The 27,681-nt window shown below is 36.4% G+C and overlaps 1 protein-coding gene across 1 annotated transcript in view; it reads right to left on the bottom strand.

Annotated features, from left to right (window-relative positions):
- LOC111043470 overlaps positions 1 to 27,681 on the bottom strand; it is a 149,531-nt gene that overhangs the window by 18,962 nt on the left and 102,888 nt on the right. The window contains 5 exon segments of the mRNA XM_039429342.1: positions 943 to 1,224; positions 4,335 to 4,781; positions 10,351 to 10,673; positions 13,205 to 13,481; positions 21,486 to 21,703. Of these exon segments, the coding sequence (XP_039285276.1) occupies positions 943 to 1,224; positions 4,335 to 4,781; positions 10,351 to 10,673; positions 13,205 to 13,481; positions 21,486 to 21,703 (1,547 nt within the window).

The following is a 27,681-nucleotide window of genomic DNA, read 5'->3' as shown; positions in this document are numbered from 1 at the left end:
CAATTAGTTGAGTTTCTACATTATTGATAAACGATGTGGCAACATCGCAATGCGTAGAAGAGATAGCGCCATCTGCTTTGTTGAACGATAGACAAAGATAGCAGCACCATCGCAAATCACACACTGCCAATATAACGTGGACCTCACTATAGTAACTAGTAATACCTCTTCCTCAAACTCGAGTCATGATTTTGAGGGCAGAGCTTGCAAACTAACGAGGAGCTCCATTTGTCATAGCTAACATAAACTCATTTGACGGTAGCATTTAATGAAGAGGATTTTCATAAACTGGTCCACTGGTATGACAAATGCCTCAACCTTCACGCCAATTATTATGTTGAAGAATAATAATGAGTGTAAGTAACTTTTGGTGAAATATTGATCATTTTATATACATTCGTCTTTCATTATGGCTAATCGGAGTTTGAAAAAACTGACTCTAGTATTCTACTCTGTATTTTTATCTATATCTATCCAATTTACAAAATATGGAATGTATTTTACTTTGCCCAGTTATTCCAATTCGATTCATATTCATATTCACACACACAAATGAATACATGCAAAAAAAACTGTTGTTCATTTGTATCATTTACCTTGTACGTGTACAAGCAATCACAATAAAACAAAAAAAACTCGACTGAGTCACTGTCGATGTTGCAGAACCGTTAATCCATAATCTTTAACCATAATCCATGGTGATGTACCAAATAAAACTGTGTGTTTCTATTTCATTAAAACAAAATAGAATAATAGTGGTTCAAAAAAGGTGGGAGGATTGATGAGTTTTCCAACTATGGTTATCCATGTACTACTAGGAAAACCTCCAATCCTTGAGAAGGTGGAAAAGGTATCAGGAAAAGTAAAGCATTGAAGAAACTATTTGTAATTTGTGTTTTTATGACGAATAAACGAATTAATGACAGTTGAAATTGGAAGTACCTGCCAGTATGCAGATCAGTTTCGGTGGAGCAATCAGCGTTTTCGCCGAACGATGCGTTGTAGATGGTGAGCTTGATGCGCTCGTTCTGTGCGGCCTCTATGCGAAAGAGGCAGGAGAGGTTGGTGGCCCCGCCGCGGCCATAGAGAAAGATGTCCTTGGGTGGCCGAATGCTGCCCGCCTTGGAGCGACGGAACACGCGGCTGCACGGCTGTGGCGGCGGGTCTTCGCCTTTGCGGCCCGGCCACGGCTCGCCCACGTACCGTGTGTCCACGAATTCGTATCTATAATAGACCAAATATTGAGAATCCAGAATGGGATTGTTGTAAAGAAAGCACGAATAGAATACTCTGAGAACACAAATTGAATACAATAGAATAATAGCTCTGAAACACAAATCCATTAAATCACAAAGTAGAAGGAATTCTTTTTTCTTCTCTGTGATTAAATGAAGGTATGAAGCAATAGTCATCTTTGAAATCATATATTTCTGTCAATTGACATATCAATCAGTATTATATGATTCCAATATTTCAGTTCATTTTATTTTATACAGTTCAATGATACAGATAACATTTTTAGAGAATTGGATCATAAGATAACATTTGAATTTAGAATAGTTCCTAGTATTCAGAATAGAAATGTTTCTGTAACTCAAAAATCAAATAAATGGAGCTATTTTCAATTGTTAATTGAAACACTGTTAATTGGCATAATCTATCAAGCACTGTCAATGCCAAGTAGACTTTTCAATTTGTTTTCTTTTTTCAGTTCAAGTATCAAATTGGTAATACAATTGAGAATATTGATTCAAATCGACTATTATTCCTGTGTTTGGAAAAGAGTAGCCTATGACTCGTTCTATTTTAGAAGTTGTATAGATGACCTATTGGGAATAGATCCAATAAAAAGCTACATGCCAGAAAAAACTTGAGAAAGTTGGAATTAGAATAATTATTATAGAGATGCACAAGAAACTGACCATTCTTGTGGCCATCCATGCCTCAATTGCTCTGAATATTGAAATTCCGGATTTTCGTATTAAGTTCAAGTTGATTGATTGAGTTGATGGGGAATTCTATGTCGGGATTTAAAAGGAGGCTAATAAAATTGAAATAATAATCTATTCAATTACATGCGTTTACGTTTTAAAAAATTCATTTAAATATTGATGAAAATAAATCAGGAATGCATATTGAATAGTATAATTTCAATGATAATGGTATTACAATTTCAATGAAATTGTTAAATATATGGAATTTTTCACAAAACCTTACTTTTTCGGGTTATGCATGTTAATTTCCTTGAAATGTGAGAATATGAATGACACATGAACTCGATAATATTGTGGAATGCTGACAGTTTAATAGCGTGGGAAAATAAATGAATATTCAGCCTGGAATTTGAAAGAAAGTAACGATATATTATAGTAGTGGAAATTCAGATAAGCATCACTTTCATAAATCTGATTGGTTTTCAAGATGTAGTTTCGAACAACAATCGTTGAAGCTAAAGCCAATCGAATACGGTCAGACCGCCTCCAAATACTTGACGCCTTGTAATTGGTCCGATTTCTTTAGGCTTCGTCACAAGCCACGCCCACAAGCGAGCAATGAAGACCAACTGTTTCGCTGAATAGTTTCGAAGTTTACCAATAGATGGTATTAGCTACAGGCTCGTTTTCCTTGATTTGAGTAATAAATTGTAGTAGAACAGTGATAGTACTTCTCAAGCGATTGTAATAAAATATGATAAGGAATTACATTCCCTCCTCATTTTTCTATAAAATTGTATGCAATTGCCTGTAAAGCATGCAGTCTCCACTGTTTCACATTGTACTGAAGACATGAGTTTTTGATAATTCTGTACTATTGAAAATCATAACTACAATAGAGAAAGAGGAGTGTCTGATTAATTTTCAATCAATTATATGGTTTTGAAACGTTGTAATGAATTGAAATCTATAGTGAGAGTGGGATGTATAGATAGGGAAGTTTGTTGGATGAAAGCGTTCCAGGAATATGTTGAAAAGCAGAAGAGGGTGTGTGGTTTGAAATATGATCGATCATTGAGTATGGAAGTACCAGTTTAAATGACATATCCTCTTCAACTTTATCACTGATATTCCTGGAAACGCTTTCACTACACCAACGTGCATTTCTCGCTCTCCGCTCCCAACTCTCACCTCATCGCAGCACTATTCATAGCCTTACAACATACAAGTTAGTGAGCAGATCAGTACTAACTCAAGGCGCAAGACTGAACATTCCTGTTTAAAGGCATCTGCGAAGGATAAGCTGTTAGTATGATGAGTGATGATAAACAAGATCTATGATACAAATTTAGTTTCTATCAAAATTTGGGAAAGGAGCAGTTTAGGGCTTGAAGACTGTTGTTTCTTTCCCAATCATTCATGGTAAGTTGAGAATGATATCGTATCTATGAATGTAAAAATAATAAACTTGGAAATCGTTTAGAAGATCAGTTTATGATCATTTCTACTCATACATAGTTTTCAACTTGTAATTGTATGGAATCGGAAAAGTTAATTCACAAGGTTTTTCAGAAGAAGGTTCTCAAGATTTTGTTTGGAAACTATCATGAGTACGTTTCTAGCTGAGTCTTTGTGTATTAGTGTCTTTGAATATTTGTTTTAGTCTTGAGTGTAATTTATAAATATATTCTATTTACATTGACCGAGCAAAGTGAGGTCTATGATTCAAGTAGATGCTTTAGCATTTCTCTTTATGGTTATATGTTTTTATGTATGTTTTTTGTTCTTCACTTAAGGCAGAACGCGGCAAAAAGATTTCCATGAAATTTGAAAGGATTGTTCATTTGTTAGCTGCGCATTAGCTGTTAGAGTCAACTCTTTATGAAGTGTCAGAGATTCGATGTGTCTGACTTTGTCGTTTCTGTACGGATGTAAAAGTGTCCGGTTTTGGCGCCTAACGCACACGCCAATTCGAGACTCTTTCAAAACAGTGTTTCCCTGTCGCTGGCGTACGGTGTCGATGGATGAGATAGTCGCTGTCCACTCCTGTCAGGTTCTGGGTGTGTCGGAGGACTAAGGTGGCGCGTACCCCAACTCTGTAGCTGAAACAGCCTAAGTTTACCATGTTCTGAACGGTCGTAATGTTTTCTTCCAAAAAAATGAGATGTATGATAATTCTTTTATATTCTATAACTGTAGTACAAAAATCATGGATAATCATAACAACAAGCAACATAGTACTGTTATCAATTATTAGTTAATTATTATAATGATCATAATCAGAATCATTTTAATCCTGTACATCAGACAATTACCTCCAATGGTGGACAGTGTGTGCAAGGATGACAATTTAAAAGTGTAGGGATGACAATATGAAAGTGTAGGGATGCAGCAGCTTACCTGATGCGAAAGGTGGCGGGATGCAGCGCGGTGCCCTCGTCGGAGTGATGCTGGACGGTGAGCTGAGAGGTGCGCGTGATGTAGCTCTCATGCGCGGCGCAGGGTCGCGTGATGCGCGTGGCGTTGTTGAGCGCCGAGTGGTCGCAGAGGCGCGGCGCGCCGCAGTGATTGGCCATTAGCTGACCGCCGCCGCCGTCCCAGATCCGCAGCCGCGTCGAGCAGTTGTGCGCCGAACTGTGTGTCGAACTGTTGCCGAGCAGCGGCTGATGCGAGTAGCTGGCGAAGTAGAGCCACACCTGGTCGGTCGGCTGGCCGACAAAGCGGTACGTGCAGGTGGTGTTCGGTGGCAGCGTGTGGCGCGGACTCAGGATGTCGCCCGAACGACCGCGCGATCGGCCCTTCGCGTCCTCCGTGTCCGGGTGCGACGCGTTCACCCAGAACTCGCATCTGTCAACACATTCATCAAATCTAATAAAACTCTCCATTTAAATATTATTATGAATTTCCACAATTCGATCCTTTTATTTGAATCCATCTACAGCTTCATTCAATAAGTCGCAGTTACAAATCCAAGCTTAGCAACATGGAATGTCACAAGAGTCAAGATACAAATTGATGTTGTTTTTCATGACGGAACACTTAATAAGTTGTTGTAGCCTCGACACGTGGAAGTACAGTGTTACACGTGGACGTGACCAGCTCTGACAAGTGGTCGTGACACTGTACTTCCACATGTCCAGACTACAACAAAGTTAAAATGAAAAGTACAAACGATTGAATCATAATTATTAACTGAAAAAACTTCCAGAATATTTAATATTGGACCTTTCTGTTTTGTTTTTTGACATTTCCTTTTATCTATTATATTTTGTAAATCCTCCCAGGACATGGTAACCTCATTTGGGAGAATATTCAATTGTCTGCACTTGGTTCTTATCTTCTTACTCTACACTGGTGTTTTCATGAGCTCTCCTTAATATGAAAAAGTGATAAATTCACTGAGTAGAAAATACATATACTCACAGCATTAAGGGCCATTTGCACAGTGTCACAGTGTTAGTTAACGGAATTTCAGTTTGAACTGGATTATATCACTGTTAAGTTCCGTTAGCCATAATGTGATTCATATTGATATTATTTAACAACCAGCTGAGATTGAGCGTCTACTGTGCAAACGGCACAAAGTCAATAGGCCAGACAAGTTGAAGAAAATACACAGTAGGCCTGATATCAAGATAATGAGATTGCAAACATTTGAGACTTAATAAAGAGAGCACACATTATGAGGAAAAGGTGAAATCCAATTGAAAAGCTGTGGGTTACTCTTTCTCGGTTTCTCCTGGCTCTCAATAAGTCCACAGCCTCCAAAACATCGATGTATAAAATTGTCGTCATCAAATACACTTCCATGGCTCATATTCATTGCAATTTCGGTTGAATAACTACAACGGGCTCGGCTCCGCTGCGGCTGCGAGCGTGAATAGCAATTAAACACCGACTGGGGGAAGTTAAGCGTGCACTGAAATTGCTGCCACCCAGCAGCCGTCAGCTCAGTCACAAGGCCTGAAAAATTGTTTTCTTTGTTCCGTCATCACCGTGATCATGATGATGATGATCATCATCATCATGTGGATGGCGAAATTTGCAAGTGATGAAGTCGGTTGGCCGATTGTTTTGCTTTTCCCCAGAGCGTTTCGTTCGGTGGTAAGCTGCGTCCATAAATCAGCATTGCCCCAACACCAAAACTGCTGACCTTAATTGAAGGGCAACGCCTTTCTCGCGTCAGCGGTCATTTTCGGGTTTTCTCAAAAATCTGACCGATCGTACTTTTGATTATCTCATAAATCACATACACATATCGTGGTATGGCTACGGTGATCGCATATTCCCTATCCCAAAAAGTGTACCCCATGGACAAGAACTAAGCCAGTATTATCAGGCGGTCTCACCTGGCAGTTCAGAGTGAGTGAAAGTCATTGTTGAAAAATATTTTTGGGTTTGACGTTGTTTCATGAATGAAATAATAGTAGTTCAAATAGCATGTAATTCAATATCTTCATCTGCATAATCCAATGTCAATCATAGTGTTGTATTACTTTGCGGTTTAATAATAGATCAAAATGAGCTTGATACTCTTTTGATAAATTGTAAGCACTGGTCAAATATATTGTATTCATGAATGAAGTTTCTTCACATTAAACGTATCTATTTGCACGATTGAAAGATCTGCAGAGTTGACTATCAACATTCGCATCGTAAATAGCCTACATAATATGAATACAAATAAATCTGAGTACCCTTATTAAAAGTATTTCGTCACGACATGTTTCGGTCATATAATGCTATTATCGAGATAAGAAAAGTTTTGAATCACTTGATAATGGCATTATATAGCCAAAACATGTCAAGATGAAATAATTTTAAAAAGGGTACTCAGATTTTTTTTTATTTATATTCAAAAGTAGCCCTGAAGAAAAAAGGTAACCTACATTTGTTTGTACTCTTGAAAATTCGAGTTGTTAATGGTAGTTCATGAAGAAAATGGGTTCTATTGTGTTCTCGAGATTGAAGTCAGAACCAGAATCAATAATTCTTATAATTTCCTTACAACTATTATGTGTGGACCATAATATGATATACATCAATTGGCGTACCCAATTACAGTTACAGCAAGGTTCCCAGAAATCGTATAAATTTGATAGAACTAGAGAACATGGTGCGTGAATTACTGAAACGACTGTAAAGAACAGGGCACCCGACCATTATCAAACATCAATCCTCCTTCAGAATTGTAACAGCTATTTAAGAATACTTATCTCATCACGCAATCAAAAAAGTTCCGCACTCTGCTCTGTAATCTCATTTGGAGAAAATAGACGCTGGAATTATTGAAAACATAGGTAGATAATTGGGTTTGTGAGGTGAAAAATCCGAATTGTACTTTCTTTAGGGACTCGGTGGAATCTGTGAATGACGTATGAGGCTCCATGAGGTATACTTCTGACCGACATTAGAACAAAACAGAATGTCTATATTTTTCATTCAAATAGAGTAAATGAAACTGCTCAGATATGGAAATCTCGTTATCTAAAATGAGAAATGAGATTGTTCCATTCGTGAGCACTTTGTTAGAGCTTCGGTTTTCAAAAAGTAGTAATTTTTCCTACAGTTACCTTGAAAAGTGGCCATTGCTGCACTGATTACAGAACGCAAAGAATCACTTTTCCGCTTTAGTGCGGGAAAATTTTTTTCTGCACTTCAGATTTGCAACATGGCAACACAAAATAGTTAGTAGGTTATATGGAGCACCAGTGCAGCAAAATCAAAATTAGGTTGGTAACTATGACTGTGGTGCACGTTATAAGAATATTGAGGCGGTGGACAACAGTGGATGACAGCGACATGAGTGACAGCCGCCTTCATCCATTTACTACTACATTATTCTATTTTATTCACTAATAATAAAATTACACAGATATACATTTGATGGATTTCAGGCAATTTTACCCATAATTACCCACTTTTCATATTCAATGGTAACTGTAGGAAAAACTTAATGTGAAATACGTGCGCAAAGTTCCTCTGCTGCACTCAAGAAACCATTCCGCCCTCGCCTACGGCTCGAGCGTAAACGTTTCTTTCGGTGCAGCAAACTGTCACTTTGCGCACTAGTTGCACAAATAACTATTGCGATTGAAATAATGTAATTAGTTGCATGATTAATGTATAAGTACAAAGATTTGAATGAGCTTGAAAATAGTAACAAAATGAATGAGTTATGAGACAGAAAATTCTGACAAAATTTTAAATACTGTAGAGTTGAGACCAGTGCAGTTCATATTGTGGAGTGGAATCTACAAGTAGGATAAACTTGGGTATGGCAGGATCTAAACAGAGATTAGGATTGCAGGGAAAATATTAGTCTAATATAGCAATTCTCATTAATGAATAATGTGCTCCTCTAAGCTCTATGCACTTATCTTAAGAGAGCTTGTTATCAATTGAAAATTCTCTAAAACAATACAAAATCTTTTTCAATTTGAAACATCGTAAGGCAAGTGCAATTCATCACACAGAATGGAATTCCAATTAGATGGAGACTCGAGTATGGGATAACCGTGTTTTTGCGCTCCCGATTCTATAGAAGTATATCTAGCAATTTCTGCAGGTGTAAGTTTGAATCCTGAGAAACTTGGTGAGTGTCACTCTAAGTACACCCGGGAGATTACAAGAATTTTTCACGCCGTGTATTGGTGAAATGACGAGGGGTGGAAGGGAGGAGGATATTTTCATTTCGAGATTAGAAAAGTGGGGGATGGGGGAGCAAACTTGTTTGCAGCTGCGGTAATGATCGATGTGCTGTCAACGCACCTTTCCTCTGAGCTCCTCACTTGCCTCTTCTCAACTACACCGTCTACAATAACCAAACTTATTCATTGTGAAACTAAGCCTCCCGTCCACACTCTCAGTTCCACTCCAATAATTCATTTCCGGAAGCTAATGGCTTTCTATATTAATTTTTCTCACTGATTACATCAGATGTATTGATGGCAGAGAAAGTTTTCGGTCTAGAGGAAATAAAATGTAGGTGATGCATAACGGGTAACTTTGGCTTGGAAGCGTGGTTTCAGGGAGGTAAGTTTCTACAAAATGAAAACTCCTCTCGAATTAAACTTTGTTGATAGGAGCTAATAATGGTAATACACTCACTTGATTTTATGGCATATTATTATTCAACTCATCTACTTTGGTGTGAGTCTTTTCAATGGGATCTGTGTCTAATGGAGATCTTTAATCAATCCACCCTTTCATAATTTTTATAAATACTGTACTCGTAAAACCAAAAATGAATACTCCATCAGAGAGAGACTCCATATATGTTGAATTTGATTGATTGCTCGTGTCCAGTCACGCTGAATGATTCTTCAGATCACCCACAGGGAAAATTAATGCTAACTAGAAATTGGTAAGGAATGGGAGTGAAGTGTATATCGAATGGAACCAAAAGGAACAAACATGTAACAGCTTTCAAAAAGTGATGAGTAATACAGTTTATTGAAGTCTGAGAAAAGACTAGAATTCTCTACATAGAAATTAAAAATCAAAGTGCCCTTTTTTAACATATACTTTCCATTATTCCCGACATGTTTTGGTTTTAGAGCCATTTTCAAGCTTCAATGCCGAAAAACCAAGTCGTGAATAACAGGATAAATGTTTGGAGAAAGGCTACTTCGATTTCCAATTTTCATGTAATAACATGTAATATGTAAATACAAGTGAACATAGAATTCTCTACTATCGACGAATCCTTTATCGTCAATCCAAGCACCACAGTTGTGTACTTATTATTTATTTTTTTATTCATTTACTGTAAAAAACTATAACCATAATAAAATTATGACCATGGAGGAAAACTAGCCTGTATTATTTCTCTCTCAAATTTTGATAAAATGTTTTGTTGTCTAAACTCTAAAGTATTATTAGCTTATGAAATCACACATCACTTCTTTGTCACTCTATCGTCACAAATTTTCGGTTTTTGGCAATGTTCGATTTTGAAGGTTGACGTAATGACATGAGAAATAGAATAAATGAATGTACCAAAGAAAACAATAAATTGAAAACTCGAGAAATATCGCACTTATTTGAAAATTTCAAGATACAAAATCATAATATTTATTGATTGAAATTTTTCATTTATTCCACAATATATTGCAGTAAGAGATGTTAAAAAACTGAAAAAACTCCATTACTCTTATGAAAATCCAAACTCAAATCGTAACTACATTATGATTAGTATATGTGAGACACAATAATACTTTTCAATGTAAGGTTAATATGCACTGACTTTCTTGAGTATTGCAATCAATCAATGTTAACTAGAAAAATTGAAATAGTGAAAAGAAACAGAAATTCATACATGTCAGGAAAATTCAAACTCAAATAGTAACTACATTATGATTAGTATATCTGAAACACAATAATAGATTTCAATGTGAGGTGAATATGCACTGACTTTCTTGAGCTGCGCGAGTAGTCGAGTGAGTTGGAGTCGGAGAAGAGAATGTCGACATCGAGCTCGAAACCGCGGAGGGGCGAGGGCGAGGTCTCAGAGTGCAGCGGCACGGAGAACGGCGACGAGTGGAATGCGACCAGCATGTGGGGGCCACGTGACACCACACGGGGCAACCAGTCGCCGCCGCAGTACTTCACCAGCACCGGGTCGTTGGTCGAGTCGCCGTCATAGAAGATCAAGTGGTCGCGCTCGCCCGTGCATTCGGACCAAGCGCGCAGCTCCACCGACGTCTGGTTCAGGTTTGACAGTGACGCTTGCGATACCTAAAAGCATAGGAGAATAGAATTTATATATTGAGAAGAAACTAAAATGTGATAATAAGAGCCTGCGATACATGAACGCATGGGAGAATAGGATGTATATTAAATAGAAGCTTACTGTTTTTAAAAAATTAGATTAAAAGAAACGATCTTACTGATTCAGAATTGATTTTAGTCTCTCATATCTGCTTCTTCGTCATCTTCCTCCTGACATATTATCACGTACTTGGATGTGATTTAAAATTTCGTACTTGAAAAGTTTAGTGGTTCTCATCCTCTTTGCTTAAAGTCACAGTAGCATAAAATAAGTGAATTCAACAGCAAGAAGTTGAAGAACTCTGAGAGAAATACACAACATAATCACAAATGAAAGTTCAAATAACGACAAAGCCAGTCCACCAGCAGGGCAACATCCTGTAAATCATATCATTCAACATTATTCCTCTTAATTATTCTGGAACTTTCGCTGAGGGCTATTCCGCCGACTATTTACAGGTCACTTTCAGAGTACAAAAAGTTTCTTGATACTGAAGATAGAGAAAATTAACTGGGCTAATGATCATGAAGAAGAGATTATTCAGTTTTTTTCGGCAAAAGTTCAAATTGGTTTAGGAGTATTCAAATTGTTAGGTTGCTTTTTTTGTTATTTATCACAAATCTTAAATAATATCTCTTTTCATCATTGAGTGTTCCCATGTTTTTCTGAATTTTATTGAGGTGTCATGTATAGTGTTGAGATTGAGAACGTAATACCATAGATAAACAAATGGCGTAAGTAGATATCCGATGGTATAGGGCGTTTATGTCGCAACTTTTACTGTTAACTCAAGCCGATTACTGTCGATTTGTGTAGATTTTTACTGTTTTGGCCGGGTGAGAGTGTATGGCCGACACAATATGAGATACTACCAGCGTCACATAGCTTCACGGGAAAGAACTACCTGGACTATCGGCTTGAGATAACAGTAAAAATTGCGACATGTTTGCCCTATATCATGGGATATCCACTTATGCTATTGTTTCTCTATGGTAATACATACTATTGTAAGTATTGTGCTATTTGTTAGTATGTTTGTCATCGTTTATAGATTCGTATGTAGGACGACTATTTAAAATCTACCATTATGTAAATCGAATCTCTTATGGATGTGAACTGCATTAGAATGATATCTAATCGATCAGATTACTGCCTTCAAGAAAGTTACTGATTGAGGCTGGATCAACCAAGTGGCAGAGATGAGCTTTAAAATCACTTCCCAGTGATTTGGAAACCATTCATTCATTTCACCTATAAGCATCATAATATCCCAAGCACAAGCCTAGGGCTCATATGATCATTATCGTCAGCAGTCAGCAAACACACAAAAACTTTTCGTTGTTATAGCAATGCATGCTGGTCTCAAGAATACAACAGTAAACCCTCACACTATCCTCCATATACGTGAGTAAATATTCAACAAGCTCTAGCTGGCGAGATTGAGGCATCAGAGAAGTCGGAGCTCATTTGAAAATTCATATGATCTCTTTTGTAATTTGAAAGTTACGGACGATGGAAGAGACTCGTGTTGTTGAAAATTCACGGTGGGTAGGACAAAGCTCATTTCTTGAATGCATGAAGCCTGCGGTTCGAAATCATTTCAGCCATCTGTTGCTCTCGTTTTGCTAGCAGAGTGTGCTGCTGAATAAAATAAGCTGTTCATACTGTACTTGCGGCTCCTACTCAAATGTTTGACAGCCAAATATTACAAATGTTGAACGTTTGCACTTGATTCTTAGCGCAGAACTGACTCTGTATCATTATCGCTGGTCTCTATCTCATCGGGCTCTGTTTGACTAGCCAGGGAACGAGCATTCCGTAATTGAGAATTCGGATTCCATCTGCCACCAGTTAAGAATTTACCAACTTGTTGAACTTCTCATGATTCGAACCGAAATGTGACTTCAACTGCTGGTTATCTACATATTTTTGTTATTCTGTATTGATTGTCATATTATCATGTATGAGTTGGGAATTAGTCATTTGAATTTGAGAATATTGATTATTAAAGGCTGATGTAGGAGATATCATACAAGCGTAATACAATCGATCATACAAGTGTTTTTTCAGGCGGTTTGTTAGGCATCAACCCAATCAGCCAATCGGAGAGCTTCCTGCCCTGCTGACTCTAGAAATACTGTTTGAAAATGTTTTTTATAACACTGAGTATGATTCTTAACTGTTGAGTATGACTGAAATGCATGTATTTTATTAGAAGGAGCTTCATCAATAGAATAACACTTCAAGTTCCATGAGACGAAATAGATCATTTATATATCACTTGTAAACTACATTAAAGATCACCTACCGCCCTTTGATCTGTATGTTTACTGGCTCTGGAGCTTCCTTGAAATGCATTATCTGAATTAAACGCCCTGCTCTATATTTATATTGCTAACAAATTTATATTGCTACTATATATATTTCTACTATATTGCTACTAATTTATATTGCCACATACAAAGTTAACTTGTGAACTACATTGAAGAACACTTACCGCTCTCTTGATCTGCATCTTGTGCGAGCTCTCCTGGCGGACGGAGATCATGGCATGCTTGCAGGTGGGCACCGTCTTCTGTCGGAGGGTGAGGTAGCAGGTGACGTTGCGCGGATACATGCCCGGGTAGTTGGGCGACTGCAGACGGCACCGCTTGCGGTAGCACTCGTAGAAGTTGCGGCTGCAGTAGGTGCCAGGTACCGCCTCCCCCCGCTCAAGTGGCGCCAGCGCCGAACCGAACCGCACCACCGCCTCCTCTTCGCCCACGAACTTGTATCTAAATCAAAACATAACAAATTTTGCGCCTTACAAAAACATTCTTAAATACAGATTACAGATGTAATATTCTTAGAACTGAGAATATATTTTTTCTAACATTTATACTTATTTGGCGACACCAAAATATCCATAGTTTGAGTACTGGTGACGAGTTTCTGAACAGGAAACGGTAATATAACTGTCAATAGATGTATTTGTTTATATTACAACACAGATAAAATATGAATAATTCAATAAACTCTATCGACATTCTCAATAGAACAAGAGCCTCTCATATGAGGTTAGATTTTTGTCAGGTTGCAAAAATCATTTTCCAATGAAAATCTCATCTAACTAGATTGTTTTACAACACGAACCACACATTTAATAATATGACTTCAAGCTATAACTATGAGTTAGCATACCTATTTCTTCATAGAGATAAAGTAAGAGAAAACCTTGAAGATCCTAAACGGGGAATAGGAGACAAGCTCTTATTGAATTTTTTTCTAGCTGTTCTCCGTATTGACCATATTTGACTGTGATTTTGTGATTCTCAATGTATAAATAAAAATAAAAAATAATTGATAGAAGTTTGGCAGAAGTCGTCAAGTTAGTTGATAGCATTTTATTTTGTTTTTTGTTCCACAATGAAGTATCATAATAGGATGAATTGGAGGAGTCAGTTGGAATGAACAAGGTGGCTAGGAAACACCTCAAGCCACGTTCACACCAAAGATTCTTCAAAATTTTAATTTTTCCGTCCTTATAAATTCTACCAGATTTTGGAATAATTGATGAGTTCCTGCACACATCATGTGTTCAATCCAATAGAATTCATGAGGGCGGGAAAAGAAACAGTTTGTTGACAACTTTGGTGTAAACGTGGCTTAGAAAGACGTGAGATGAATAATAACAGAGATGGCAAAAGATAGCACAGACCGAGTAACAAAGATGCGAACAGTCGCGGTGAAGTTCGATGCCACTAAACAAAACTTTGCACGATAGAAACATTTTGAGTCATTGATACAATATGTATAGACGATGTGAGAATAGATACAATGACAGAAGCGAATGACGTCTTTAATCACCAGTTAATCGAGGTTAAGAATTACATTAAAAGTTTGTGCAACAGCCTTGAGAAAGCAAGAGGTTGAATCACAGGAGACTCTAGAAGAAAGAAGTAGAGTAGAATAGCAATAAAAAGGTGGATAAGTAATACAGATACTATTTTTTATAAGTCATTTCATCAATAGAAATTTGAGACTTTTGAATTCAAACAATATTAATTATTAACAGTTTTCAGTTCCATCATGACTCCACCAGTAAGTTACCATAACGGAGCTAAGCCAGTAATCAAAAGTTGACAATATTGAGTGGCACTAATTGGAGAGGAGTTGATGAGCCTGAAACTGATCAAGTGAATGAGGCGGAGAAGAGGCGGCTGAGGGCTGAGCACTTGGGCAAGTGTTGGCTGTCATTATTCTCAATTTGCGGCAGCGGTCCTAATATTGCTAGCAACGGTCCATTGTCCCTTTAGCTCTGTGAGTTTGACTGGTTGGAGGGGGGCGGTTGGATAGAGGTTTCCTTTCAGCGGCTTTGGCGACATGTTCAAAACTTATTCTGTCACTGACGTCTGTTCGTTCCTGCGACAATAAACGCCAGACATCCACAAACTAATGAAGTGGCCCGCCTTGTGATAAACTTTAATAGCCTATATACGCCAGAGGAACAGGACAATAGGGAAGTTTCGAGGCGATAAATTAATATTGAATTTTGTTTGACATTCTTTGCTATTCATGTGTTTGTTGGCAATCATCAAGGGCCATTATCAAGTCCTGCACAAAGGGACTCACTCACTTTATGATTAATTTCCATTTTTCAAACTACACATCCCAGGCTCCTATCAAATTCAGTACGTAATGAACTTAGGGGCATAATGGTGTTCATCTACATTCTATAGTATGCTCAAAAATGAACTTGTCTATTCCCTGTGATAAAATAATACTACTCATCATTATTTTTTAGTAAAGGAAAGTTCTTAATACTTCCACTCTTCATGAAGAAACTTCACAAATGAAGCAAATGTGAGTTTTCTCTCAACAAAGATGTGGAAGTTAGTATTCATAAGAATTATGATCTTCACAAGGTCGTATTTATTGGTTCATTCTCATGTGTCAGATTTCGCACTATGCATTGTGTTCTTGTCCCAACTTGTCGCATTAGTGCGCAAGTCACTTTGTCATCGGTCCACTTTCACTGTGTTTTCTGCAGTTCACGGATTACATCAGTTTTTTGTCATGCTACATTTGTACATTAATTTTATTCTACATTTTGGTATTATTTAATATTATTTTGGAGTATTTTTCTACCGTGTCTAGACGTTTTTTACGCATACTTTTTCCATCGACGTAGACGACTACGTGGCTTACGTTAGCTTCATTGCTTCGTAGTTTCGTGCAAGCTTCTCTTTGTCTCTTCTTCACACCACACAGCAATGGCGTAACAGTTCACATCAGCTTTTTTCCGTTCTTCAATTTTCGTCGCTTTCAATTCAAAATTTTCAATTCTCAAGTTTTAAATTCATGTTTATTCAACGTAGAATGTTTCTTCCAGTGCTTCGATAAAGTTTCAGTATTTTCGGTTCGTTAGTTTGTGAAATATCTTCAATCATCAGTATTTGGTATGTCAGAGCACGTTTCATTCGTCACGATTATTTCGAATTTTTATCTTCAATCCAAATTTATTCACTTCTCAGTGTGAGAACTCAAATCATTTTTATATTACTGATTATGAAAATCAAGTTTCCAGAACATTCAACATTCAGCAACAAGTTATATGATTGAACTGAACATTCATTTGCGGTAGGCATTTTGTGGTAGGGCTTGAGGCCCAATTTCGCATTCATTCGTTTCATTGAAGTAATTCTGGTCTCGCGGGACATTATTACTGGTGTGTTGCTTGCATTCCAAGATCACACTCTCATCATTTCACGGTGCAGTCAGACGTTCTGCTCTGTATCCGTTTTGTTAGGTTAGTCAACTAGCTACCTAATCATTCATTGCTAGATCGAAGTATTAGCAATTTTCATGTCTACCACCTAGATGGTGTATCAGTTTCAACCAGTTCTTTTAGTGATCTACGAACATTTGTTACATTTCATTCACCATGCCAAGCATTTGGATGGTTGTCTATTCAGACATTCACTTAGCATCAGTGTTGTGATTTTTGGCCGTAGCCAACTCAATTAACTTTGCACTTCATTCACCGTGCCTAAACTTTTGGACGGTTCATTCAAATTCAGTGAATCTTCAGCTACGTTACTTTCAAGTTTATGTGTTGCATATCTCAACTGTGTCACACCGTCATTGTGTCAGTCTTGCCCGTATTGCACTGACAATAGTTAACCTGACATTACCCACTCATCGCTGTGTCGCCGCCGTTCCTGTGTCGTCACCACTGAGCCATCGCTGTTGGCTATCCTGATTAGTCACCATTCCAGTCCGGAGTCTGTTGCTCGGATTGATTCTTGTCCTGCTTGCGGGTCATCCAAGTCGCCGCTCTTCATGGCTCGCCGTCCAGTCCAGCTCCGGTAGCTCGCTCTGGTCCGCTCCACTTCGTGGGTCCATCCAGGTCTCCACCATCGTCCGGTATCATCGAGGGGGTCTCGATGTACTGCCCATCCAATTCAAGATTGGATCTCATGCTCTTCATGCATTGATAAGTATTCTGTATCATTTTGAATCATTATCAGCATTTTTCATTATTTGTTCAATTGCCTTGTTTGTTTAATTATTATTTGACCTTTTCAGGGTTTACTTGGAATTATTTATTCTAAAGTCGCGATTCCCATTTGTAGACACAACTTTTTACCAATATTTTTGGAAGTATTGCAAGTATTTGTACTTTACATTTTTCATATCAGACTTATTGATCTATCATTTAAAGTTAGTCTAAGCCATTGTCAATTACGTTCTTGAATACAGTGTCTGTTTCATTTCACTGTACTACCTATTTTATATTGTCTTTAAAATTATTAATTACATTGAATATATGCTTTTCAATTGACGTTCAACTCATGATTATTTAGTGTATCTAATAAAACCTATCCAGAACTACAAAGGTTTTAATATGTCCTGAAAGCATTCGTTTTTTGTTACCTTTAGTATTTACATTGTCACGTGGTAATTCGAAACCACCAAATATTTCTAAATGAGCCAATAAAATGTAATAGAACTATAAAATTGGAAAGAAGGTTAGACCTATCTAAAGAGTAAATCAACTCAAATCAAGTATTACTAGTGATTAGGAGTAATAGCATTATCAACAACGATAAGAAAATATGTATTATTGTGATTTAATAATTATGAGAACTCATTGGTAAAATCAAAAAATTATAAAGCGGCATAATTATTATTGGCGGATTACAAAAATAAAAAATAAAATAAAATGCATGAACATTGAGGTTAGAGTTACTTGTTTACGTTTTGAAAAGAATTAGTCGATCTTGGATAAATCGATAATTATCCGAACCAATACTGAATGAATCAGCTGATTATTCGATCAACCCATATGACCGGTTGAATCATATAAAATTCACTCATAAAGGATATATTATGTATACTAAAGGAAGTCGATGTGTAGAAATACAAATAGCTATTATTTCTGTATAATATTTATTATAATCTAAAAAAGCATGATAAATCAAGAGTATAAAAAACTCATATAAAAACTAAATGTATTATCTATTAAAATCGTATGTTACGATTTATTTATGAATTCAATTTAAGATAAATACCCCATATATCTGTATAAAAAACTTCTTTTATTAATTTTTTCTATTATAAAGCCGAGGAAGCCCTGATTCCCAAGGCAACCAATTGTATTGAGTCTATTAAATTGAGGGCCAATCAGAGAGTAGCTTATAGAATTATTCTAGGAAGAAGCAAATTTTTCTGAAAACCTCTTTCTTCTGGCTTAAGATCCCAACCCGAGAGGATGCACATGGAGTTTAGGGTCTTTTCTTATTCCTTTTAAAAATTTTTTAATGAATTATTAAGCCAAACCCTTTTTCAAATGTAATGTATGTTTGTTGAATGTTAATTGTTTGTGAACTCAGTGCTGTCAAGGAGTTCGTAATTGTAAAGATTCCCATAAAAATAGCTTTAATTCGAAAGAAACTTATAAAAATCTGGATCACACGTTAGCCCAGCAGTGACGAAAAGGAGCCTACCTAATTAATTATTGGAAATAATTAATTCAATCCACGAGAACATCCAGAACTTCAGTCAGTGAGTGATAAGTCAAACCAAATGAGCTCATTTGTCTACGTTCAGTGGGGTAATAATTAATAAAAAAGCGCTATTCCAATTAATTAGAGTTAAAATAAAAAGTCACCACGTGTTGAACAATATCACATAGTTCACAAGAACATTTTATAAATTTATTTATTATATGTAGGAAGCTTACTTCCATGCACTGCCCGAATTCATATTAAAAGCCCTGAGATCTCATGTTCGAATATTAATTTATTAAATATTAATTTTGTTTATTGAACAAAACATATCATATCAAACTTATAGACCGAACAGGTTTTTATCTGCAGAATTTTATATTGATTGGAAGTCTAAGTACCAGTATTAAATATAATATATTTATGAATTTGAAATTCATTATTGTGAATATTAGCAAAGCCTGTGATAATTATTCAGATTTTAAAAGTAGATTATTTAAGTGAATTACAGATTTATTGAATATTTTATGCATATCTGTTTTATGGGAATATATTTTGTGTTTTATGTCAGCATACAAATCATAGAAATTTATTTTATCCTAGTTCATCTCGTGTTATATAGTTTGAGCTGTTTTAATATCACCAAATATTTAGCAGCATTTAAAATTATTGAATCAAATAATATTAACCTTATTCAAAGCACTCAATATTTATCATCCTTTGATGATATTCAGTTTATCAGCCAGAACAAGCATATTAAGAAATTATAGTAATAAGGTTCCAGTTATATCATATAAGGATCCAGAGAGCTTCAAGAACTGGCGTTGTAAGTTCTAAGGAATTTTGAAAGGGTATATTGGTGAATACTTGTATTCACGACGAGCGTTTTAAGAATCAACTAGAAACAACTATAGTTGGTCCTGATTATTCTCTAGTGGTACATGGTTACTGATAATCAGTCATCAAATATTCTTTTAATTTCCTTACTGGTATTCTTCAAGAACTTCATAGAAGCAGCGGTAAGAATTATCAATCCCTGGTCCTTGAACCTTATGGTGATTATTTGTGTTTATAAAATTCATGTTTCTACCACTGAGCTAGAGCTGAGGTTTGAACCCAGTAATTTTGCGAGCCGGAAGGCCTTAATTTTTTGTGAATTTATTCGCAAAAGAGGGAATTTAGAGACTGCTCTTATAAATACCAGAAACATCGTATTATCTGTGAAGGAATTGCAATCTACAACTTCTCACAATAGCTTCATAACGTGGGACTCTATCATAAGAGATAACCCCCCCAGGAGCACAACTTCACAACATTTCAATTGTTCTGTTTTGGCAGTTTACCTTTACCTTTTGTACTTTTTGAGATTACTCATTGACCTGATTTTTTCTATTTTACTTATTGCCATTTGAAAGTTTATTTTCTCTTTGAATTTATTCATTAGCTCATTACGGAGCATTACATATAGTAGGTTTATACTTATTCATTAGTCACAAATTGTTTTGTTTACTAGGAATTTGGTCTAGTACCTAAATTAAATTTTCCTGTTAGCAATTCAACATTTATCAACTGACAATCTCAATTTTTTACTATGTATTTTTTATTGTTTTGTACTCATGATTATTGAGTCAATTTATCATATTTCAACTGATTGTCTCAATTTTTTATTATGTCATTTTTATTGTTTTGTACTCCTGACTATTGAGTCAATTATTCGTATCTCGTCAGTCAACTGCCCTGTGTGGCATTTCCTAAATCTAAGACAATATGTCACGTTTCTCAAAGTATACAATAAATCTATTGAACTGTTTTACTTAAACCTTACTTTTATTTGGCGTCTTTCCCAGCTACCAGTTTTATTATAAATTATCATTCTTTTTTGGCATGTTGGATTTGTGCAGTAGTACAATAAATATACAATTCATACATCTTAACAATTTTTATTTACAAAAGCATTTCTTACAGTCCACCATTATTTCATTCAGTGGCACAGATCACACACATGTAACTCAAGCTTCCTGCTTACCCTAGCATAACATAGTGAGTTTCCAAAATAAACACATTAAATATGGTGCTGTGATACTTTCTCTGTCTATTGAATGTGAAATAATTCCGATGTCCAAATAGAGTTCATCCTTTAGATATTTGCTTTTCTGTTTCAACTTCTGAATAATAGGTCACTTAGGAGCTTATTTAAATGTTGGAATTTGGAATGTAATCTATTCCAAATCAAACTATGTTGAAGTAATTGAATGCGAAATAATTTATATCATGTCCAAATAGAGTTTATATTTTAGAACTTTGCTTCTCCAATATTGAACTCTCCATCTCAGTTCTAATTTCTGTATAAAAGGTGACTTGAAGCTTGTTTATCAGAAATCTACTCTATTCCAAATTAAACTATGTTGAAGTAATCCAAGTCAAAGGGCGCTGCGCAATGATTTCTCTCATAGCCACTTATTGAACTATCCAACTAGTGTTTGAGGTTTCATTGAACAAGCCAATTCTCAAATATCAAAGTAATTTTAAAAGCAACTGTATGAGTAATAGCTGACAACTAATACTAAGCTGTCCAAATAGAGTTAAAAAAATTGATCTTTTCAAACTTTGCTTCTCAAATGGAACTATCCTTTTTAGGATAGGAGGTTTAGGTTTAGAACTACCCTTTTTTGCTCCAATTTCTAAATAATTTATAATTTATGAGATCGTTTTCATTTTGGATAAGATATACGGTAATCTATCAAATCTAAATCTAATATTATGTTTTGAAGTAATGTAATGTCGCCTTACCTAAGTTTGAAGTCGAAGGGCGCTGCGCTATGATAGACCCGGAGCGTGATAGTGACAGTGCTGGTTTCGCTGTAGTAGACGGCGAATCCCTTGGCGAGGCCGCACCACGAGCCACCCGTGAACGGACGACCGAGTTCGGACAACTGCATGTGTCCGTCCGGACAACCGTCCAGGGCCGACGGCTCGAACCGCCCTATGTGAAATGCGTCGAATATCAGCTGCAACAAAACGAATCGAATTAATGGAGAGAGCTCGTGGTGTTTCTGAAGTGGATCTGTAATAGAACGGAAGCTAATTGATGAAATTGATGGAGAGAACTGGTGAAATTTGAAGTGTAGCTGAAAGAGGTTTAGTAAATCATGAAAATTGGTGATGTGCTTTTTGTATGCGACCACTTTAACAGAGAGGTTATCGAATATAGCAATGGAGAGTTGCTCAATTTCACTAGGCGTCAATAATATAATATGCAACCCTACTGAGTCACTGTGTCAAATCATTTATCATCATTTGCAAGATGGAGGACTCATATCTATTCAATAATATCTGATTATTCTTCCAGTCATTAATACCCATCGTACGGATCAATCTTAACGCAATGCGGAAAATCCAGGAATCCAGTCTAATTTGTATAACATTTTCCCAACACCTGTTTGATCAAAATTGGAGTTAATCAGCTTTATAACTACAATAACTATATGAAAACTTGAAAATTTATAATGAATACAAGAGTCCACTCTCAACGTTGATGTTTTCAAAATTGCGATGTTGTTTTGAGTAATATTTTGTAAATGATGAGATTATGCATAATGTTGCATTAAACATGTATTGAGCACGATCATTCAACATTGATTGAGCACACGAATAACAATTTTTAAGTTTCCAATGTGAGTTATCACTATGAGTTGTCATGTAGACATAGTTGTCACATGTCACATAGTTGTCACGACATAGTAGTCACTATCTGAATGTCCATGGAAAAATTTGTGTCGAATCAACATATATATGAAAGTGATGATGATTGTAAACTATCAACAAGCATGCACTTTTGTGAAGGACCATGGCTTGCACGAGTATTCTGCAATATAAATCTGACCTAGAGTTGTAGACAGAGTCAATTCGTTCAATAAGTTGATTGATTTCACCGGTTTGAGTAGAATGTGTACTTAAATATGATGTGACAAAACAGAGCTCACAAGAATAACGCAACTTATAAACTAAGTAACATGAGAAGAAAGTTTCCAGTTCACACCAATCTCCTTCCGACGAATCATGTTGTGAAATATGTAAACCATGGAAACATGGAAAACCGTTTCCGAATCCTGAAAACTGAATATATTCTATTTCTGAGACATTGAACTTTTGTGCCATTTAGTGGTCGCGTGCAAGCTAACACTGCCTCCACGCCACAAGATCGCTCTGGTTGATAACGGGCACTACAGTAGCCTGCTGCTTCAATTTGTTCACAACTGAATTAATCCAAATTAATTTCCTCAACAACCTGTTGACTGCAACCAAACAGAGCCGCTATAACTGTCCTGCAACTCAGAAACTGGAGCAGAGCAGTGGACCAGTGATTTGCGGTTGCTTTATTAAAGACCTCTGATTCCAATGAATGGAGAGGAATCAAATGCTATCAGCTGCCTCTCAAACTCTTCGATGGTTGGAACATTAATTATCAATTGTTCCGTGTCCACTACCTATTGTTGTTCTATGTAAAACTGATAACCTTGCATGTTCCTTGATAAAAGCTTTCGATTTCGATTATTCTTTTCACATATTCCGAATTGAATTCGAGCTCATACCACCATACTAGCTCAATAATAGAGATCAATGATTATCAAGCATGTATTCATGCAACCAATTTCAAACACATGCTTATTTCATACTCTCTACAGTGTCCAAATAGTTCTTTTATCCTGTCTTGTATGGTCATTCCTCCCTGAAATTCTTTCAGTTGAGTAAAATTCGATATTTTGATTTGTGTTCAGAAGATGAACACGATAACCGTAATTTCAAAACAAGGGCCGGCAGATCACAGTGCATGATGGAAGAATAATATTGAATCAAGAATCTATTGTATCAATCCAATTACAATTTCAATTAGGATTCAACAAATTCACAGTGACTGGGTGGATGAACGTGATGGATACGGTGTCTATGCGATAGGATTGTCACTCTACCTTCAGTCTAGTCCTACTGCACTCTGCATACCGTGTATGCAGACAATGATCAAATTCGAAAAGCGTTTTGCCCGCTTCGAAATCCCAATTACGTGCAGTTCCATTGCAAACGAGATCATGTACTGAATAGGTTCATTCAATAGGTTATCACGCATGACCTGCTTTCCATAACAGTTCATCGGCTGCATTCATGACAAATTTATTGGGTCTCCAAAGTGTGAGTGATGCTTATTAGAGAGGAAACTCTGATTTGAAGTGAGCTGCATAATAGTCAGTCTGGAGAATATGCTTTCTCTACGAGATTAAGGAGTCAGACAGTCTAGACTTCAGACCGATCCTCTATGTTGATTTATTCATTAAGAGAGTTTATTCACTGAGAGAGCATGTGGAAATTTACTTGGATATAGGCTACGTAGAATAGTTTAATTGGATGCATGGGATCATCAAACTATTCCGCATGAATGGAGTTGTGAACTGTTTCGAGTATCTCAAACATCTTGGGACGACTAGTTGATTTAGAGTTGCTCAAGGTATTGTCAACTTCATCAAATTTGGTTGGATGACATCAACTTGAATCACATCATTTGTGATTTCCCAATTTGTGTAGATACAAGCAATATTGTAATATCATAGTAGTTTCAAATTGAATTTCATCTTGTATTGTTTAATATTCTCAAATTCATACTTACCTTTCTGCTTTATTAGAAGTGTTTCATGTTGTAAGCTATTCATCTGCGTATTTATCCTGTATATATTGTTATCTACAATAATTAAGTAATTTAATCAATCAATCAATTGGAAATTAACGTATGAAATCAAAATTATTATATATGAATAAAACGCTATCAAGTAATCATAGTAATAGCATTCTCAAGTGATATATTTCTCATTGATTCATAGCTATTCAGGAGCTATTCTGGATCTGAAACTAAAGTGATCTTGTTCAATACTGCAATATTGAATACTATACTCATTGAGAATAAGACCGTACTCAAAAAATTAACTTAGGTTGAACTGTATTTCATCCCCAAAGTTGTATTTTAGTGCCTATTTAAAAATTATTATTATACATTATGTAGATGTATTATGCATTATTATGTAGATCTGTAACTTATGAGATCTTGTTCAAATCTGCACTACTGTTACACAAAAAACAACGAATATTCAAAAACTGATCTCTATATCTATCATTTCCCACTATTTGATCTCCATTTTTCTTTCTCGCCCATTTTAATATTGACAAAGCTTTTTGGCCCAGATGTCTTGAATAATCAAAACTCTAAAGACTTGTTCATTTGTTACTTACGAATCAAAACTACGATACTATAACAGGAATAATCACATTTTTTCAAGAACTGGACTCCGTTTTTCTTATAATCTATTTTTATCATCCATTTATTCGTATATGCATTCTTAAGCTGCGTACACATATTCGTGCTTCCAACCCGCACCGAGCACGCTCCTCCCTCGCACCGCCCTCGTACCGCCCTCGTACCACCATCGAACCACAGTCGGACCGCCCACGCACCCATCATGAACGTTACGGAAGATGTTAGATCTTCTCGCGTTCCCCGGTCGAACCATTGTTGCTCGCCGGTCGATCATCAATCGCTCTGCTGGAGTGACGTTCGGTTGCGGAGCAGAGCGAGAGTCTGTACGCACCTTTAGTTTCGATGTTTTGCATGTTTGAAATCCATCAGAATCGTTGAATGTCCTCTATTCTTCAATAATCCTTCTATGATCCTCTATTTTTCAAAAGAGGATGTCATATTTCGCAAACTGTACACGAGATTGCAGAATAATTGTACCATGAGTGGAAGTAGCAGTAATGGCGCTAGCATGGTTGCAATGCAAGATCATAAACAACCAATTCTATCTGCTAAAGCGTTACTTGTTCAGCTAGCAGAGAAGAGGGCAGAGGGCATCCAGTTCGGGAGCTCACAAAGCGTGAAGACTTTCGGAGCACTCGAGAGGAGTTAAACACCAAGGATCGACCTCAAACAACTCTTATTTATAGGCGAGCTTCCTCCCAAGAGCTCGCTAAGTTTCGAATAGCGAGTGGAAGTAGATAGAATAAAACGTTGAAAATTATGAGCTTGTTTCCTCGGCAATTCATCTGCCCCACTAGCTAGCCGAGTTCAAAGGTAATAGTGCATATCGATTCAAGTTCACTTCTCCTACATGATATCTAGTACTTACAAGGAAAGAGACGAGTAGATAATGAAGGAAGGGGCAGAAGGGGGTAGAAAGCTTTCGACGATTCTTTCTCTATTTCCAGCATGCCCTTCAACTATTAGTTCACTACATTTATAGGGGATCTTTCAAGTTCAATTCATTTTCTGCGAGTGAGTGATCGTATTGATAATGAGAGGGCTTTGATAATCATTCTTAAATGATCTTATTATTATATCATATTATAGAAGGATTCAATGAGTATCAGTGCATTGTGTTATGTACCGTAGGAATAATTTAAAAATAAAAATTTAATCCTCATCAACAACTGCAATGAAACTCTAAAAATGAAAATAAAAATTTCAAACCTCTTCAGAAATGAGAAATCCTTGATGCTTTATCGACTCAAGTGGAAATGATAAAATCATCTACTCTCCTTGGTAGACTGCAAAAGTAATTCTTCATGAGGAATTTTGAAATGTATTTCCACAGTGAATTATTATAATAATTCTTCCACAAACCTCTAACTCACCGAATGATTATGTAGGAGACTGAACACTTCAAATGCGCTCACAGAAAACAGTACAGGACGAATGTTTCAAAAAGTACTTTTTCTGCGCTCAGTGAATGGAATTTACAAAGAGCAAAATGTAAACACCGCTTCTACCTTTTTCATGCATCGTCTCAAAGGAGAATTTTTGTGTGACTAAAAGCGTCAACTTCCGACAAGGCTCAGAATGGTTGCTTTATCCGTGCCTTTATTTAGGCTATATATATACTTTGTGGCTACATTTTCATACTTTCGGCTGAGTTTGGTGGTTTCAGTGCGCCTATAGAAGTTCGAGTTTCAAACATTGACTTCTAATAGGAGTATTTAATCATCATAATTTCTATTCCATGATATTTCTCTGATTCTCTAAGAAAATATGACAGTTTGAGATCAGTCGAAGCTCTGGTTGATGTTAGACTTCAAAGGTGGGAGGTGAACTTTTAGAAATAGAGGAAACTTTCAACTTTCATTTGATAGAAATTCCTTGTGGGGTCTGAAACTTGACATGTGGCTGTGATAAACTCTTTGTAAATTGGCTGAAAAAACATTACTTACAATCCGTAGTGTATATTATTAAATTATCGGATATGAATTGTTCCAAATTGCACTGTTGACATCATGGTACTTGTTTTTGCGTTCAATATCAACAAGAAATGAAACAATAGACTCGATTACTTGATAATTCTTAGAGCAAGAGTTCATATTACTTTCCACAAGCACCCAATACTCCATTAAGATAGCAATAAACGTCGAGCGAATACAGTAAAGACTGGAATTTCTCAAAGGACAAATTGAAAATGCATTTATAGTGAGCATTTTACCTTTACATGTAAGATAGCATTTATTGCAACAACTTCTCCACAAGATTCGTTGGTGATTATTGTCGGTGATGGGGATATAATGTGGAGAGAGGTATAAGAACAATACAAAGGTATTAATTAATAGGAGAAACAGTTATCGACATGAGGAGAGGAGAGTGAAGAAGGTGGAAGAGAGGAAAAAATAAAAAAGAGAGAAAGAGAAAGAGAATGAGAATGAGAATGAGAAAAGGAAAAGCAAAAAGCAAAAGCAAAAGCAAAAGAAGAAGAAGAAGAAGAAGAAGAAGAGGAAGAAGAGGAAGAAAAAGAAGAAGATGATCATGAAGAAGAAGAGTTCATATGAGAATGTGTTTGGTGACGATGAAAATATAAAACTTTACATTTTTTGGTGAGAAGAGGGAATCGTTAAAACAGGTGTAGCTACGATGAAACTACAAAGTAGTGTTGATTCAGTAGGATGAATTTACAAAACATAA

The sequence above is a fragment of the Nilaparvata lugens genome, chromosome 5, assembly GCF_014356525.2.
Source record: "Nilaparvata lugens isolate BPH chromosome 5, ASM1435652v1, whole genome shotgun sequence".
Taxonomy (NCBI): Eukaryota; Metazoa; Arthropoda; class Insecta; order Hemiptera; family Delphacidae; genus Nilaparvata; species Nilaparvata lugens.
Note: the sequence above shows the minus strand (reverse complement) of the source record. Positions and strands in the feature narration are given on the sequence as shown.